We start from the raw sequence: 17,500 nt of genomic DNA, 5'->3' as shown, positions 1-17,500 counted from the left end.
AGATGAAGCCACGATACACAGCCCCCTCTCCATCACCTGTATCCTATATCCTCACTTGTGATTGGCCGCCATGCTGACCAATGAAAACAAAGTTCTGCTGTGAGCAGAGCTGGGGCTGAACACTGAGAGAGCTAAGCAGGGGAAGGAACAAACTGGGAGCCGGCTCACATCCAGAGAGAGCCGGCTCTTCTGATTCACTATAAAGCATCGACTCTCAGAGCCTCAGCTTTTGATCATGACACATCACTAATGTGTTTAATCTGTGTTACAATTATGAGGGGGTCCTTGGACAACTTTCTCACCTGTAAGGGGTCCCTGGCTCCAAAGAGTTTGAGAACCCCTGATCTAGTGGACCCTTGAGGAACTGCATTTTGTGGCGCTTCTGCGTTCCCTTCATTTTTTCACATTGGTGATTTCTTTGCAAACTACATGCAACAAAAGGAAAAACATCATCATTAGTTTGCACAATATAGAAATGTAGAACCCCTTACTCCCTTTTGGAGACAGCGCCAAGTGGACACTCCAGGAACTGCAGTTTTTGGCACTCAGAACGCAAACCCCTGATTTTGCTGCTTGCCCATGACACAAACAAATACAGACATCACAACCAAAGACCAAAAGATGGTTACATAATTTGAATTGGTCGGATAATAATAGTTCCCTCTCCAACATTTAAGGACCACTGACCTAAGTAACTTCAGGAGAGGTTTGTTCTGCTGTCTGTATATGCATGGTGTGGAGATGAGCAATGTTAGATTTTTGTATTCATTTGCATGGATCTGTTATCTCCCTTGTCTGCAGGAGCTCACTACTTCGACAACACCTCCCAGAAAGAGAAAGAGGACGACGTCGTGGCGCCTAACTCTGAACACGTTTACTACTGGGAGGTGACGCCGGAGGTTTCTCCACAGCCCAGCGACCCCTCCTGTCTCACCTACACCTACATCTCCCATCAAAACGTGGTGGAGGACTACAACTCAGGCCTCATCGGTACTTTACTCATCTGCAAGCCCGGTGAGTAAGAAGATGAGGCTGGTTTGATGTTTGCACGTTATTCTGCATCCAAACGTTAAACCTTTGACCCTGTTTGTGTCTCTGCAGGAAGTCTGGATGAGTCAGGGAAGCAGGTCAGCTTCCACCATGAGTACACGTTCCTCTTCGGGGTGTTTGATGAGAAAGAGAGCAAGCACAAGGCAAACAGCTTCTCTGCAGATAATCACGTCAAATACACCATCAATGGATACACACTGGGATCACTGCCTGGTAAGAACATCCAACAGTCTGTTTGTCACTAACTGAGGAAGAGTGAGATCCAGGGAGGGTTTATCTTTAACTAAATGAAACAGTAACTTTGGGAAGTTTTGTAACTTTTGCAGAGAGAAATATTCTTTCACTTTATCTTATTTGATGGTTGCTTAACTTTTATGTAAATGACTGAGCTGTAACCACAACTAAATGTCTCTGCTTTAGTGCATACAGTGTTTAAACTGATAACAAAGACACTTCTGACTTTAATGCTAGCCCATCTTTAAAGTTTGATAAGCTTGAAGTTAAATAAACTCTTATTCAAGTCCCAAAATGAGCCCTTGACTTCTTTCTTTATCATGAAAGTCAATTAAAACTGATTTTTTTTTGTTTGGTGAGTTTAGAGTTTAACCCTTTACTGCCTGAATTTCTTTATGATTGAATACAAAAAAATATAATTTGTTTTTTGCATTAAAGCAGATGCTCAATAAAGTGGAGATTGTTCATTTGAATGTAGCACATACAATAGATATTGATTTAGAGATGATGCAAACCACTTCTCCAGTCTCAGGTATGTGGATTGTTTTATTCATGCTGCTATTGTAGTCTTCTTCACTATTGTCACTGTCACTGAGACGGCTGTCATCACTTTGGACTGGTGGAACCCTGGTTTGAAGTCCACCAGCTGGCTTCCCATAGACAGTTGATGCATCCATTTAGTTCTGCTAAAACAAAAAGGGCAGAGGTTGCATTTATATCCCAGCATGCTATTTTGATTCTGTTTTGCACATATTTCAATGTTGCACACTAACTCTGCACTTACAGTTGTACATAGTCTATATTTCTATATCTGCATAGTTCCATCACTTATTATTTATCTAGTTTAAACCTTTTATACTGCTACTTGTACTTTGCATTCATTGTGGACTAGCAAATCATTTCATTGTACAGAGAAACATGTTTTCCTTACTATGCACATTGTCAGGTTCAGGAATCGTCACAGCAGAGTCAAGGAACACACGGGCAACTTATTCAGCTTTTAGCTTGCTTTGCAAAGGTAAGACTGATCCAATGTTCACCACAGAGTGTGGTAGATCATCTTCTTCTTTGGTCAATTTGGCTTTGACTGTTTCTAGGAGAGTTTGTGGTTCTGGATAGAATGGGTTTGGTTAAAACCTGAAGACATCATGTTGACTCAAGAGGGCTCGAACAACAAAATTTTCTATACCCTCGTTGTCAAACCAAACCCATTCTATCCAGAACCACAAACTCTCCTAGAAACAGTCAAAGCCAAATTGACTAAAGAAGAAGATGATCTACCACACTCTGTGGTGAACATTGGATCAGTCTTCCCTTTGACACTCTGTGGTGAACATTGGATCAGTCTTCCCTTTGCAAAGCAAGATAAAAGCTGAATAAGTTGTCCGTGTGTTCCTTGCTGTGACGTTTCCTGAACCTGACACACATGACAAAAAACTCTTTGAATCTTAAATCTTACAATAATTATAGATATTAATTATGCACTAAATCTAACAACGTCCTAAATTTCTGTCACATTTATTCTATTTTCTGATGCAAAGATGAGGTCTTCCCATGGCTTTAATAGGAATAAAAGCTGCACAACTTCACACTTTTAACGAAATTATTCTTGGAGTTTTGATTCAAATCAATTCACTGATTTAACTTTACGTTGATTAGCTAGTCCAACGTTGTTTGTTCAGACGTCACTGTCTGGTAGAAGTGGATTAATGCACTCTAAAGTGTATTAATATTTAAAATAACGGCATGTTTTTACCTTCAGCTGATTCATCTTTGGATTTAACAACCTTATTGTGCACTAAATTGTCCCTCAGATGAAATAAACAAAGGTTCCTGTTGTCTCTGCAGATGTTAGCATGTGTGCTAACGCTCCTGTGAGCCTTCACCTCCTCGGTATGAGCTCAGAGCCCGAGGTGTTCTCTGTGCACCTGAACGGACAGGTGCTGCAGCAGACCGGACACAAAGTGTCTTCAGTGGGTCTCATCAGCGGCTCCTCCACCACCGCCAGCATGAAGGCTCTGCACCCGGGCCGCTGGCTGCTCTCCTCGCACACCACCAAGCACATGGAGGGTAAGAGTAAAACCGGCATCCAGATCAAGCACTCAGCTTTTTAAAGACGCCTCTAATTAACTGTTCCTGTTCTTGCAGCTGGCATGCACGGCTTTGTGGACGTGAATATGTGCGACGCCTTCAAACCACCGCGGCGGAGGCTGACCATCAATCAGAAACGGCACAGCATGGAGTGGAAATACTACATCGCTGCAGAGGAAGTCATCTGGGACTACGCGCCTGAAGTACACGACCATGTTGATGAGTAAGTAAGCAGCGTCTACAGTCGAGGTCACTCTGTCAGGAGTTTTATCAGTGTCTCATGATGACATAAAACCTTGTATGTCTTTGTTCAGGGACTTTAAGTTCAAGTACCTGAGACAGTCGCCGACACGCATCGGGAAGTCGTACAAGAAGGCGGTGTACACGCTGTACAAGAACGAGTCCTTCACTGAAAAGTTGGAGTCCAAACAGAGGAAGGATGAGCTCGGCATCCTGGGCCCGGTCCTCAGAGCGCAAATCAGAGACGTGATCAAGGTGAGTTTACACATAACAAGAAATCTGAAACACTGTAAGATCTGAGGAAGACACAGATTCTCATCAGCTGCTGGATCGCTCTGTTACAGATTGTTTTCAAGAACATGGCCTCCAGACCTTACAGCATCTATCCACACGGACTCTCAATAGAAAAGTCTGAAGAAGGATCCAACTACCCCCCAGGAGGTACCAAACTCTCCTCACCATGAAGGTTATCTATGAAGTCAGCATGAAACTGATGAGGTACATGTCCCTGTGTTGACCAGGTAACCACTCTCACGGAGTTCAGCCAGGTGAGACGCACACGTATGTTTGGAGTGTCCTTGAGGAGGACGAGCCTTTGGTAGGAGACCATCAATGCCTGACGCGACTGTACCACAGCGCGGTGGACACACCTCGAGACATCGCCTCGGGACTCATCGGACCGATCCTCATCTGCAAGAGCCAGTCCCTCAACGTCAGGAATGTGCAGGTACAGAGATCATACCTTGCATGTTTATTGGTGATGTTGGTGACGACCACTGTGTCTTCTTTCTGGTATTGCAATTGGAGGTTAAGATTTGGACTCTGGTGATCATTGAAGCCGACGTAGGCATGCTAATACTGTAAACCCAGATGGTCCACATGGTTTAAATGAGCCTAATATTAGCATGTTAGCAGCTTCTTGTCTACGTATAACCAAGTAGAGCTCCTATCATTGCTGGAGACTTTTGAAAATTGCAATTACAAGTATGCTATAAAGTGTTTTTGTTCCTCCAGCTGAAAGCAGACAAGGAGCAGCACGCCATGTTAGCCGTGTTTGACGAGAACAAGAGCTGGTACCTGGATCAGAACATTCGCCAAAACTGTGACAGAACCAAAATCAACAAGGCAGACCCGGAGTTCTATAAGTCCAACGTCATGCATAGTAAGTTTTCACCATCAGAATGAACCCGGTCTGATTGTTCTAAGCTGCCTGATGACTTACATTCACGTCAATCTGTCCTCAGCGATCAACGGATACGTGTTTGAGAGCGGCCCCACGCTGGGATTCTGCAACGGTGAAATCACGACGTGGCATGTGTTGAGCGCTGGAGCACAGGACTACATCCAGACGGCCACTTTCTACGGGCATCCGTTTGAGCTGAACGAGCGGACGGAGGACTTCCTCAGCCTGTACCCCATGACCGGAGAGACCATCTCCATGAACATGGACAACGTTGGTCAGTCAACGATTGGAGTGCTGGTTTTTAAAGGCCAGATTGTGTGTTGTACATCCAAATCAATCAATCAGACTTTATTTGAAAGTGCTGTACATACAAATAATTATAGGAGTAATAAAAAAAAAGTGTCCACACCCCCAAACCCATCCCACAATCCATGCATGGTTAATGATAAAAATAAATAATAAAAAATAAATAAATAAATAAATAAATAATAATAATAATAATAATAATAATAATAATAATAATAATAATAATAATAAAAATAATAATAATAAAATAAATGATAAAAAAAATCTATATATATTTTTTTAATTATTAATAAAATTAGATAATAATTATAATAATAATATTAATAATAATAACAACTTATCCCATTATCCATATGCAACGTTAATAATAATAATAATAATAAATTAAATAAAAAAAATCAATAAATCATTTTTTAATAAATAGAAAAAATCAATAAAATTAAAAAAATAAAAGATAAATCAATTTAAAAAAAATTAAAATAAATAAATAATAATAATAATAATAATAATAATAATAATAATAATAATAATAATAATCAAATTAAATTGAATTTTAAAAAGAGGTTGCTGACAAACTGAGGAAACACTGTCATGATATATTAATGAGGAAAAATAAGATTTTAAAACTCAAGATAGAAAATTAAACTAACCAAAATAAAATAAATTAGTAAGATAATAAAACACTTAATAATAAACCAGTTAAAGAAACTAGGATGCTACACCAAAAGTAAATACAGCAAAGTAAAACAGAATTAAATATCAAAATTCTGAGAGCAAATCTGTAGAAATCATCAGGTGATAAGATCTCATAATATATAAATAAATAATTAAATAATCCACAATAAATTAATAAAAAAAGACAAATAAAAAAATTAAGTGAATAAGTAGTATATCTATTTCTTTATTAATTTTAGATAAGACAATATATACTTAAAATTGACTACAAATTAATAAAAACATAAATAAAGTTATGATTTAATGTTTGTAAGGTGTTCTTATGATCATTTCCTGTGACTCTCTTCCTCCAGGTGTCTGGCTCCTGGCGACCCTGAACTCCCATGAGACCATGAAAGGAATGCGCTCTAAGTTTCAGGACGTGGTCTGCATCCGCGACTACCAGTACGAGTACAACGACTACGACGACGAGTCAAAGAAGTACACGGGGTTTACGGTGTGGAACCCGAAGAATCTGACTGAGATCAAGAAGGAAGAGGAAAAGGCAAAGATTGAAAAGGAAACAAAGCCGGTGGAGACGGACGCCTACACGGACATGTTCGCGGCAGAACTGAACCTCCGGTCTCTGAAGAACCAGTCTAAAACCTCAAGTGTGGAGCTGCTGGATCTGTCTTTCCTGGACTATGATGCCGTTGATGTGCCAGACGGAGACCCGAATAGGATTCTCAAGGTCATTAAAAACAAGATTAAAGGTGATGCTGCCAAACCGAGCTCAAATGCAAAAAGTGAGGCCGGGTTGTCGAAATGGAAAGAGGTGGATGCACGAAATCTTACGGCGTTGAACCAAAGCACGAGTGAGAACAGTCCTACCAATGCAACGTTGGATAACTCTACCGCAGTAAAACCAGAAAACACAACCTCTTTAAATAGTGCTAATGTTTCATTGAAGAATGAAACTATAACAACAAATGCTACCAATGCTACGGCATCACCGATACTTGGAAATGTATCTGCTGAGATCACCAATCTCACAGAAGCATTGCAAGAAAATACCAATCTCACAGAAGCATTGCAAGAAAATACAAATCTCACAGAAGCATTGCAAGAAAATACAAATCTCACAGAAGCATTGCAAGAAAATACAAATCTCACAGAAGCATTGCAAGAAAATACATATCTCACAGAGGCATTGCAAGGGAACTCAAGTTCTGACATGGAGATTGAGAGAACGAACATAACCCTGTCTGCAGATAACCAGACCTTGGTGGAAGGATCTGAGAAGAAACTCATCAAAGTGGATGAGTTCTCTCTCTCTGAACCTCTCCCTGACTTAACCACCAACAGCGTCAACAATTCACAAGACAGCAATGTTGAGAATAACACAGCAGCTTTTCATGCTAACGTTTCAGCAGATGGGACGAACCATTCATCGCCCATTCCAATGATTGACGTGGAAGAGGTTGAAATCAAAGGCACAGAAAGTCACAACTTTACCTTTTTAATGTTGGAATTGGAAAACAACAAAACCAGTGATAATGACTCTCAGATCTTAGAGGATGGACTTCAGATGAATACTTCTGAAAATGTCAATACATCATCCAACGTCAGCCTTGGAAACCTCACGCACACTTTGGAGGAAACCTTGTCTTCACAGAATCTTACCGAGGATTCACAAAGATTGAATTCCTCACTGGATGATAGGAGCAACGTTACAACTCTTCTGAACAAGTTCAACCAAACATCTTCATCCTCAGAGAGTTCCTCCAATGACACTGTGTCTCAAGGTAACCTGACTCTCTCCAGAAATGACACTTCTGATGATTTCAGTTCTTTTGAAAGCGATGAAGAGATCGTCATCTACCTCAGAGAAAATGAGAAAAAGATGATCAAAACCAAAACCGTCAAGACTCAGGAGTACAACTGGACTTATGACGGGACTCACCAAGAGGTGGCGATGGAGATCCCTGATGAGATGATGAAGTATCTCGGTAAAGAGATTCCTCAAACAACACCGGCGCCGAAAAAGACCAAGAGGGTAAACCTCCGTCAGAAGCCTCTGAAGGGCCAAGGCATGAAGACGAGGAGGAAGAAGGAATACAAGGCTCAGGCGAGAAGTGGTTTACCGTTCTCTCCTCGAGGATTCAACCCAGGCATGTCTCCAAGAGGGGCGCGACCCAGTTCACCGCAGCTTGTGTCTGACGAGGAAGAGCTCATCAACACGCCTGTTGTCATCGGGGTACCCCGGCCGGACTTCAGCGACTACGAGCTTTATATTCCTGGGGATGAACCGGACCACCTGGACCGGGATTCAGATGTGACAGAAAATGAATATGAGTATGTGATCTACAAAGACCCCTACAGTGAACACACAGACATCAAGAATATGAACCTGGACGAGACCGCCAAATACTACCTGAAGTTCTCAGGTCAGGCGGTTAAGACTTATTTCATCGCTGCAGAGGAGGTGGACTGGGACTACGCCGGCTACGGACAGAGGTACTGAGAGTTCATTTTAACAATCTAGAAGATAAGATGCTCAGATTTATTGGAGGTTAATTTAAAATGAGGTTGTGTTGTTTCCACAGGAGGCAGGATAAGTCACATCCGCAAAGCAGAGAGACCAAATTCACCAAGGTGGTGTTCAGAGGCTACATGGACAACACCTTCAGGACGCCGGAGATCAGAGGAGAGATGAACGAGCATCTGGGGATCCTTGGACCCGTCATCAAAGCTGAAGTTGGACAAAGCATCATGGTGAGACTGAAAGGTGTTCAGTAGGATCACTCAAGTTATATTTAGGTGTATGGGTCTGTTCTGGAAGCTCCCCTTCCATGTGCCTATGGGAATGCCAAAGCCTGGAGTGGGTAGAGCACACCTCCCTTGTCTTTCACTAACTCCCTGCAGAGAGATGCTTTTACCTGCTTACAGTCAATCTGTTCTTTGACCTTGTAGGTGGTGTTCAAGAACAATGCCAATCGCCCGTTCTCCTTACATCCAAACGGAGTCTTTTACACCAAGCAGACAGAGGGACTGGCCTACGAGGACGGCTCCAAGTACTGGTATCAGTATGACAATGAGGTGAAGCCCAACACCACCTTCACGTATATTTGGAAGGTCAGTCCAATGGTGGGACCAACTGAAGGAGAGTCTCACTGTCGGACCTGGGCGTACTACTCTGGAGTCAATCCCGTGAGTAATGTGCACTGCTGCCCCCTAGTGGCCATTTAAAAAAAACCCATTATGACACATGAGTCAGCAGAAAGTGATGTTGCAAATATGGCAAATAATACTTTTTAAAAGCGAACACTAAACTCAGCTTTCTTTGTCTTTAAGGAAAAAGACATCAACTCTGGTTTGATCGGGCCTCTGCTGGTGTGTCGAGAGGGAACCCTGAAAGAAAAGAAGACAGACACGAGGGAGTTCATGCTGCTCTTCATGACCTTTGATGAATCCCAGAGCTGGTACTACGAGGAGAACCGCGAGCTGATTCAGAGGAAGAGCCGACGGAGATCCATGGACCCCAACTTCAGGGAGAACCTCAAGTTCCACTGTAATGTATTTCATAACGTCCACGAGCTTTGTTGAAATGAATCTCCAGAGAGAGTCCTTGATTTCTCTTTCTTTCATTAGTTTTTATTTGTTCTATCTTTTTTGTATGTGTGTGTACTTTTCAAAAGAAGAAGCTGTGATTCTCTTGATTTAGCAGCTTGTAACAGGAGTCTTCTCTCAGCCCACCGTGAATGCGTCTCTCCTCCCGGTGTTCCGCTTTTAAAAGTGACCCTGTAAACTGGAGACCTTCAGCTGAACGTGTCAGTGTTTGTGGAGTTTACACAGCTGTTGAAACACAGAGGGAGTTCCTGGGAATGCAAACTAGTTTAGTTTTTATTAAGATTTCAAAATATCCTCATCAGATATTTAATGATGGTCTAAAGACGTTTATGAGGGACGCATCCGGCTGAGAGTCTCCAGTTAACAGGGTCGCTGTTTAAACCAAAACACCGGCTGATCTCTGCGATCACGGCTTTTTGAGTTCAAAAGGATTTTAAAGCCGTGTTGAAACGTCTGTGCTACTCGCGCTTATCTCCTCTCACGTGTTGATTCAGTGAATCCATCTGTGATGAAATATAGCACCATCTAAAACAGACCAGCTGAGTCTCTTCATGCTAACAGGCTAACTGTTGTGTTGCTCATAATGATACCTGCCTGTCCGTCTGCTTCTATGGTGTCATGTGATAAATGGCATTCCTCTTTGTTTTACTGCCCTCTACTGGTCTGGTGGTGTAGTGCATTTACTTTTTTTTCTCCATATGTCACTGGCAGACAACAATGGGGGCACAGGAACCTTTTAGTTCTAAAGTAGTTCTGGGGGCTAAAAGACCCCAGGACTCTTGGTCGTAATGCACCTTAATAGACTTCTTCTTGCACCTTGTGAGGTCGCCCCCTGCTGGAAACAATAACTGTTGCAGGTTTAAGGCCATTCTTTGGAAAATAAGAGGCTGCTTCCATTTACTCTGAGCATTTTATGGGTGTCACATTATCATTACACCTTATTCAAGACTTGTCAGTTACCAATGCCATGGTAGGGGGTTTTCATTTGGAGGCAGCAAGACTTCTTCTTGCACCTAGTGAGGTCGCCCCCTGCTGGAGGCAAAAATACCTGCAGGAAATAAGAGGCTATACTTCCTCAAGACTTGTCAGTTGCAGAAGAAACTAACAACCACTGTGTCTTTTCCCCCCAAAAGCTATCAACGGCATCACCTTCAACCTGAAAGGCCTGAGGATGTACACCAACCAGCTGGTGACCTGGCACCTGATCAACATGGGTTCACCCAGAGACTACCAGAGCGTCCACTTCCACGGACAGACTTTCCTCTACAAGAAGACCACCAGCTACAGACAGGCCATCTACCCGCTGCTGCCTGGTGAGCAGACATTACAGACAATGAGCCTTTAAAAACAGAGTTTACAGCACATCTTTAAAGTTTCATAACTGTAACACGAAGATGTTTTGAGTGGACGATGAGGGCTGGATATCTGGACTTTTAAAAAGCTGATTCATGGTGTTAGAAGATACATTTCCTGCATGTTCCCATCACATGCAATCTGAAGATGTATCCCAGTCAGCTCTGTCTTTCCAGTTAATTAAACCCCAAGATATTCTCTGACTTCTAAGTTCCTTTGAGTCATAAATATGTAACTTTATTGCAGACATTTCATCATATTTGCTGTCAGAACTTTGGCATTTCCACTCAGCGTCTGCATCTAATTGTCTCTGCAGGAAGTTTTGCTACCCTCGAGATGTATCCATCCAAACCCGGTCTGTGGCAGCTCGAGACAGAAGTGGGTTTTAACCAACAGAAGGGCATGCAGACTCTCTTCCTCGTCCTGGATAATGGTACAAACTTTAAAAATCACTGCAGAGTTTAAAGGATCTTTCATAACTACACAGTCGTATTGTTATGTTCATTGTTCTGTCTCTTCTCAGAGTGCTACCGTCCGCTGGGTTTGGAGTCCTGCAGCGTGAAAGACGACCAGTTCACAGCAACCAACACCAGAGGTAGCGTTGACTCTCTGTGATCCTGCTGCAGAAAGACTCTAAAGCTGTCTGTCTCCAGAGGAATGATTGTAGTTTTATTTTGAAGGGTACTGGGAGCCACATCTCGCAAGACTGAACAACCCCGGTAAATACAACGCCTGGAGCACAGGGCAGAACTACAGCTGGGTTCAGGTGTGTGTTGCAGATTAAGAGTGAGTCCATGTGTGTTCCTTTGGATCTGCTACATGTGGACTTCTTCCTGTGCAGGTGGACTTCCAGCGTCCGGTCGTGATCAGTCAGGTAGCCACTCAAGGAGCCAAGCAGCTCTTCCACTCCCAGTTTGTGACCAAGTACTACATCTCCTACAGCACCGACCGCAGGAACTGGATCTTCTATAAGGGGGACAGCAGAGACTTCAGGAAGGTGGGAGGAGACCGATCAGCTCCTTGATCAATACTAACAGTGTCTAAATGAGATCATGTCTTTAGTTCTGTCTTCTGTCTCCAGGCGTTCCCAGGGAACCAGGAGGCCTACGAGATAAATAAGAACGTCTTCTTCCCTCCTCTGATTGGACGGTTCATCAGGTTCCATCCTGTTGAATGGTACGGCATGGCTACAGTCCGCATGGAGTTCTACGGCTGTGAGCTCGACGGTAAGACTTCACTGTGATCAGGGTCAGGGAGGGGAATCACTGAGTATGACTCGATTTCATTCAATTCAATGTGATTCGATTCGATTCGACTCGACTCGGTATGATTCGATTCGATTCGATTTGATTTGATTGGACTCAACTCGATACCATACCATTCAATTCGATAAGATTCATTTTGATTCAATTCATGATGATTTTTGTGATTCAGTTCAAATCCATACCATATCATTTGATTTGATTCGACTCAAATCGATTCTATTCAATTCAATTCAATTCGATTTGATTTGATTCAATTTGATCTGATTCAATTTGATCTGATTCAATTTGATCTGATTCAATTCAGTTTGATTTGTTTGATTCAATTTGATCTGGTTTGTTTGATTCAATTCGATTCAGGAGGATTTGATTTGATTTGACTCAATTTGATTTGATTCAATTCAGTTTGATTTGATTCAATTCAGTTTGATTTGTTTGATTCAATTCATTTCCATACCATGTAATTTGATTCGATTCGACTCAATTCAATTCAATTCAATTCAATTTGATCTGATTCAATTTGATCTGATTCAAATTGATCTGATTCAATTTGATCTGATTCAATTCAGTTTGATTTGTTTGATTCAATTTGATCTGGTTTGTTTGATTCAATTCGATTCAGGAGGATTTGATTTGATTTGACTCAATTTGATTTGATTCAATTCAGTTTGATTTGTTTGATTCAATTAATTTCCATACCATGTAATTTGATTCGATTCGACTCAATTCAATTCAATTCAATTCAATTTGATCTGATTCAATTTGATCTGATTCAAATTGAACTGATTCAATTCAGTTTGATTTGTTCGATTCAATTTGATTTAATTTAATTCAATTTGATTTTATTCAATTTAGTTTGATTTGTTTGATTCAATTTATTTCCATACCATATAATTTGATTCGATTCAACTCAACTCAATCCAATTCAGTTCGATTTGTTCAATTAAATTGGATTCCATATGATTTGACTCAATTTGTTTCGAGTTGATTCAATTAAATTAAATTTGATTCATTTTGTTCCAATTTTATTTTATTTGATTCAGTTCGATTCAATTCAATTCAATACAATTCAATCTGATTAGTGGATTTAATTCAATCCCATATCATTGGATTTGATTTGATTTGACTCAATTCGGTTCGATTCGATTCAGTTTGATTCGTTCGATTCAATTCGATGCCATATGATTTGAATCAATTCATTTCAATTTGTTTTGATACCATATCATTGTATTTGATTCGACTCAATTCCATACAATTTGACCCAATGCGATTCGATTCAATTTGAGTCTTCAATTCAACTTGATCAATTCGATTCACTTCAATTATATTCGGTTCAACACCAAATGATTTGATATGACTCGATACCAAACAACACCTGATACATGAACACTGCTAATGTAGATATCAAGATACCACGATTCTGTGATAACTGCTAAATTGCATTATAGTCATTTAATGATTCATCTTGTTATCTGTTGATAAGACACCCTTAAAGGTACAGTGCAGGATTAATGTTACCAGCACCCTCACATGGAGTCATTAAGTAGTGATGCTGAAAGTCAAATCAGGAGAGGAATCTGTCCAGGAAGTCTTTTAACTTTTAAATCAACATATCCATGTGTGGATTCAAAACTATTCTTTAATATTTAAATATAATTTAAGAGTTTGAGTTCCTGTAAATGTGACGTACCTGATCTCCTCTCTCAGGCTGCTCGGTTCCTCTGGGGATGGAGACTGGACTGATTGAAGACCGTCGGATCACAGCCAGCTCCACAGCCTCCAGCTGGTACTCTGGACCCTGGCAGCCCGGGCTGGCTCGCCTCAACAAACAGGGCACCATCAACGCATGGCAGGCTAAGGTACCGATCCTCATACGTACACAAACTACACACTGTTCTCACTCCTGTGCTTAACCTTCTTCTCACCTTCGTCTCTCTGCTGCCTCTCCTCCGCAGTACAGCGACATGAACCAGTGGCTTCAGGTGGAGCTGCCCCAAGTTAAAAAGATCACAGGGATCATAACGCAGGGAGCCAAGTCTCTGGGTAAGGAGATGTACGTCCTCTCATACGCCCTGATGTACAGCGACAACGGGATCCACTGGAACAAGTACACGGACGACGAGAACATCTCCTCCAAGGTGAGCTGCTGCAAACACACTTTCAACTTCATCACAGATATGAGTCTTCCTCAATAACTTCAACAATATCTCCTCCTCTTCATTTCTCTCCAGACATTCAGGGGGAACACGGATAACAACGACCACGTGAAGAACTACATCTACCCTCCCATTTTCTCACGCTTCATCAGGATCGTTCCGATGAGCTGGATGGGCTCCATCACCATGAGGATAGAGCTGCTGGGCTGTGACTTTGAGTGATACACTTACAAATCTACACACTCACACACACACATTCACAATTAAGACAACTCAGAGGGGTGTACTACTTACCTGCAGGTTTCCACCTATCAATCAATCAATCTTAATTTATACAGCGCCAAATCACAACATCTGACACTCTTTCCAAACAGAGCCGGTCTAGACCGTCCTCTATGTTCTATCATTAACAAAGACCCAACATCAAGACCGGATCAGATCCAGTCCCATCTTCCAGACAGGACTCAGTCTGATCTCATCTTAATCCACCATGAGCAGAGCACTTTGCAGCATTTAGCAAGTTACAGTGGCAAGGACAAACTTCCTTTAACAGGCAGAAACCTCCAGCAGGACCAGACTCATGTTAGACACACATCTGCTGAGACCGTGTTGGAGAGAAGGATAGAGGGAGATGAAGAGAGAGAGAGAGAGATGATAGTGGGGAGACGGATAGTAGTAGTTGTAGCAGCTGGAGTCTGGACCACGTCCACAGCAGCAGAGATCCAGAGGAACCTACGAGACAAGGGAGCTCAGGGACTCCAGGAAGGACTGATGAAGGCTTGGCAAGAAACAGAAGACTGTGGATCATGTTTTTGTCCTATTCTCTATCACAGATTAGACTAAATCAAGAAATTGAATCTCACTTTGACTCAGTGACACACTTTTACCTGCAGGTCCTGACTGTGCTGTTAAAATCAGGAGCCACCTTGCAGAAAAAAGTGAAGCAATGCCGTCTAAAATAAACATCAGTTTCAAAGTTACTTCAGAAATTGATTTTTTTAAATATGTGCAAATTCATCCTAAAAACCAGGATCACCCTGATCCCAGCAGTGGGGTGGATTCAGGCTGGATTACAGGAACTTAAATACATCAAACTTACATCAGTTTAATAAATCAACATTTTTTTACAAAGATGTTGAATTTTGAAGACGGTGGTTTTATATTTTGCTCTGAAATCCCTTCAGTAATAAAGTCAAACTGATGAGGTTTGAACAGAAATAAAGGGTTTTGTTCCCTTAAAATAAAACATCAAAAAGATGATGATATTAAATATAGACTGAATCAGGGGCGATTCTAGGATTGGATGTTTAGGGGTGCTGAGCCGGGCAAGATAGATTTCACTATTTTGTACATTTTAATGCAATTTCATTCTCACATTGTGAAAGAAAAGTGACTAAACCATCAAATCTGATAAAGGTTATTTAAATGTTGAGCCACAGCAAAAGAGGAATGGATAGGATCATAAAAGAAACATATGGTTACCCTCATTTCTGGGGAAAGATAACTCATGTTGATACAGCAGCTCCTCAGCATATATATAAACAGTATGTGTGTTTCTGGAGTAAACCAGCCCCCATAGTGAAGACCAAAAATACCAGAAATTGACATTGGAGTTATTTTTGGGACTTTCATTTGAAATGCACAACATGTAAAACTCTCAAACTTTAGGGGTGCTGGGATTCAATTTAGAGGTGCTTCAGCACCCCCCAAAAATGGGCTGGAAACACCGATGGACTTAAAGATGAACGTGAGGTTCTTGATTGCTTTGCCGCCTGTAAACAAACAATGTAGGCTCTTTTTTAAAGCTTTATTTGATAGAACAGTTTGAGAGAGAGACACAGAGTATTGGAAGAAAGAGGACGGAGACATGCACCAAATCACAACAACACAACAAGGACTGCAGCCTGTGCACGTACCTGCTTCGTAGTACACCCCTCTGATCCACTCTGCATGTACAAATAAACACAAACAAACTTTAACAAACACCCAGACAGTTTCACACCACTTTCCAAACATGCATCCATTTAAAAAGTGCACTAAATGTATAAATAAACCTACATGTACGGAGTAGGACTCATTATAGAGCTTGTGGAAGTGCTGCATGAATGAGGACTCCTGCTGAACAGGTCCTCACCTGGACGGTCTGGAGGCTGCAGCAGAGAAGGATCCAAAATAAGATTTACATTCATGAATATATCCCCAACACTTTAGGACGTGCACTAAGTGAGTAATCTTAAACCATGCGTCAATACTTTGATGTGTTTTTGAAATATGAGTCACATTTGAAGCTGACAGAGTGATTATGAATGAATGTAAATATGTAAGTAGATATGTTGTAATTTATTTTTCAATAAAACTGATTCTTATTTTGAGCTCCAGTGATTACAGTCTTGGTATTCAGAGTATGTGCACACTGATACGTTCTCATGGTGTCGTGGAGGCGTCACTTTTAGCACCTCTGCTGAGCCAGGCCGCGTCGTTAAGCCGCACGGCGAGGCCTCCAGAGTCAACAGACACGTGCAGCTGCAAACACATGCCGTGTTTGTCCACATGCTGATCATGTTAAAGTGAGCGCCGGAGGTGTGAAAGTCTCAGCGTGGTCGTCCTGTGTGCTTCTTGATGTGTGGAGACGAATGAACCCAGAGATAGTTTTATTGGACGAGCTGCTGTCTGGGCCTCTGGGAGCTCTGAGGAGGAGCAGCTGCTGGTCTGTGTGACGGATGATAATGTGACGCTTCATGCAGAGGTCAGAGCTGAAGTTAAATGATTTGTTCATGAGGAAAGGTTTGCACTGAGCTGCTCATCCAGACTACAAATCATCTGTGATAAAACTATGACACCTTCAAGCTGCTGCTGCTGCATAATGAGCTCAACATCTGCACACACAAGAGCAAGAAACTTATACTACTTACATTTCTAATGCAGCAACACACATCAGGTCACGTTAGGCCTGGCAGACTCTCACCTCCCTCTTCATGCAGAGTTCAGAGTCCTGGGAGGAGGTTCACTTTCACTTGGAGGGACAAATCAACATGATATCTGCAGGTCATTTGCTCCATCAGTAGCTGGATTCTGAAAAAGCAGTAGGAGGTTAGGGAGGCAGACACCCTCTCTACTTTTAAGAGTAGGCTTCAAACTTTCCTTTTTGATAAAGCTTATAGTTAGAGCTGGATCAGGCTTGGACCAGGTCTTAGTTATGCTGCTATAGGCTTAGACTGACACACTGGGATCCTGTCTTTCCCTCTCTCTCCTCTCTCTGCCTGTCTCTCACTTTAACTCTTCCTGTCCCATTAAAGTTACTAACCATAGACCTTTCTGGAGTCCCTGAGCTCCCCCTTGTC

At 41.7% G+C, this 17,500-nt stretch overlaps 1 protein-coding gene across 1 annotated transcript in view; it reads left to right on the top strand.

Annotated features, from left to right (window-relative positions):
* The window catches only part of f5 (coagulation factor V), a 25,972-nt gene extending 11,428 nt beyond the window's left edge, over positions 1 to 14,544 (top strand). The window contains exons 6-27 of the mRNA XM_034694138.1: positions 802 to 1,014; positions 1,102 to 1,263; positions 3,133 to 3,354; positions 3,433 to 3,598; positions 3,690 to 3,870; positions 3,960 to 4,056; positions 4,137 to 4,342; positions 4,630 to 4,777; positions 4,860 to 5,072; positions 6,133 to 8,275; positions 8,365 to 8,533; positions 8,732 to 8,968; positions 9,113 to 9,329; positions 10,522 to 10,701; positions 11,058 to 11,174; positions 11,265 to 11,336; positions 11,422 to 11,507; positions 11,583 to 11,738; positions 11,823 to 11,967; positions 13,711 to 13,862; positions 13,959 to 14,141; positions 14,235 to 14,544. Coding sequence (XP_034550029.1) covers positions 802 to 1,014; positions 1,102 to 1,263; positions 3,133 to 3,354; positions 3,433 to 3,598; positions 3,690 to 3,870; positions 3,960 to 4,056; positions 4,137 to 4,342; positions 4,630 to 4,777; positions 4,860 to 5,072; positions 6,133 to 8,275; positions 8,365 to 8,533; positions 8,732 to 8,968; positions 9,113 to 9,329; positions 10,522 to 10,701; positions 11,058 to 11,174; positions 11,265 to 11,336; positions 11,422 to 11,507; positions 11,583 to 11,738; positions 11,823 to 11,967; positions 13,711 to 13,862; positions 13,959 to 14,141; positions 14,235 to 14,381 — 5,612 coding nt within the window. The 3' untranslated portion in view covers positions 14,382 to 14,544. The remainder of the gene's footprint in view (positions 1 to 801; positions 1,015 to 1,101; positions 1,264 to 3,132; positions 3,355 to 3,432; positions 3,599 to 3,689; positions 3,871 to 3,959; positions 4,057 to 4,136; positions 4,343 to 4,629; positions 4,778 to 4,859; positions 5,073 to 6,132; positions 8,276 to 8,364; positions 8,534 to 8,731; positions 8,969 to 9,112; positions 9,330 to 10,521; positions 10,702 to 11,057; positions 11,175 to 11,264; positions 11,337 to 11,421; positions 11,508 to 11,582; positions 11,739 to 11,822; positions 11,968 to 13,710; positions 13,863 to 13,958; positions 14,142 to 14,234) is intronic.
* The last annotated feature ends 2,956 nt before the right edge of the window (positions 14,545 to 17,500 follow it).

This window comes from Notolabrus celidotus, chromosome 10, assembly GCF_009762535.1.
Source record: "Notolabrus celidotus isolate fNotCel1 chromosome 10, fNotCel1.pri, whole genome shotgun sequence".
Taxonomy (NCBI): Eukaryota; Metazoa; Chordata; class Actinopteri; order Labriformes; family Labridae; genus Notolabrus; species Notolabrus celidotus.
Note: the sequence above shows the minus strand (reverse complement) of the source record. Positions and strands in the feature narration are given on the sequence as shown.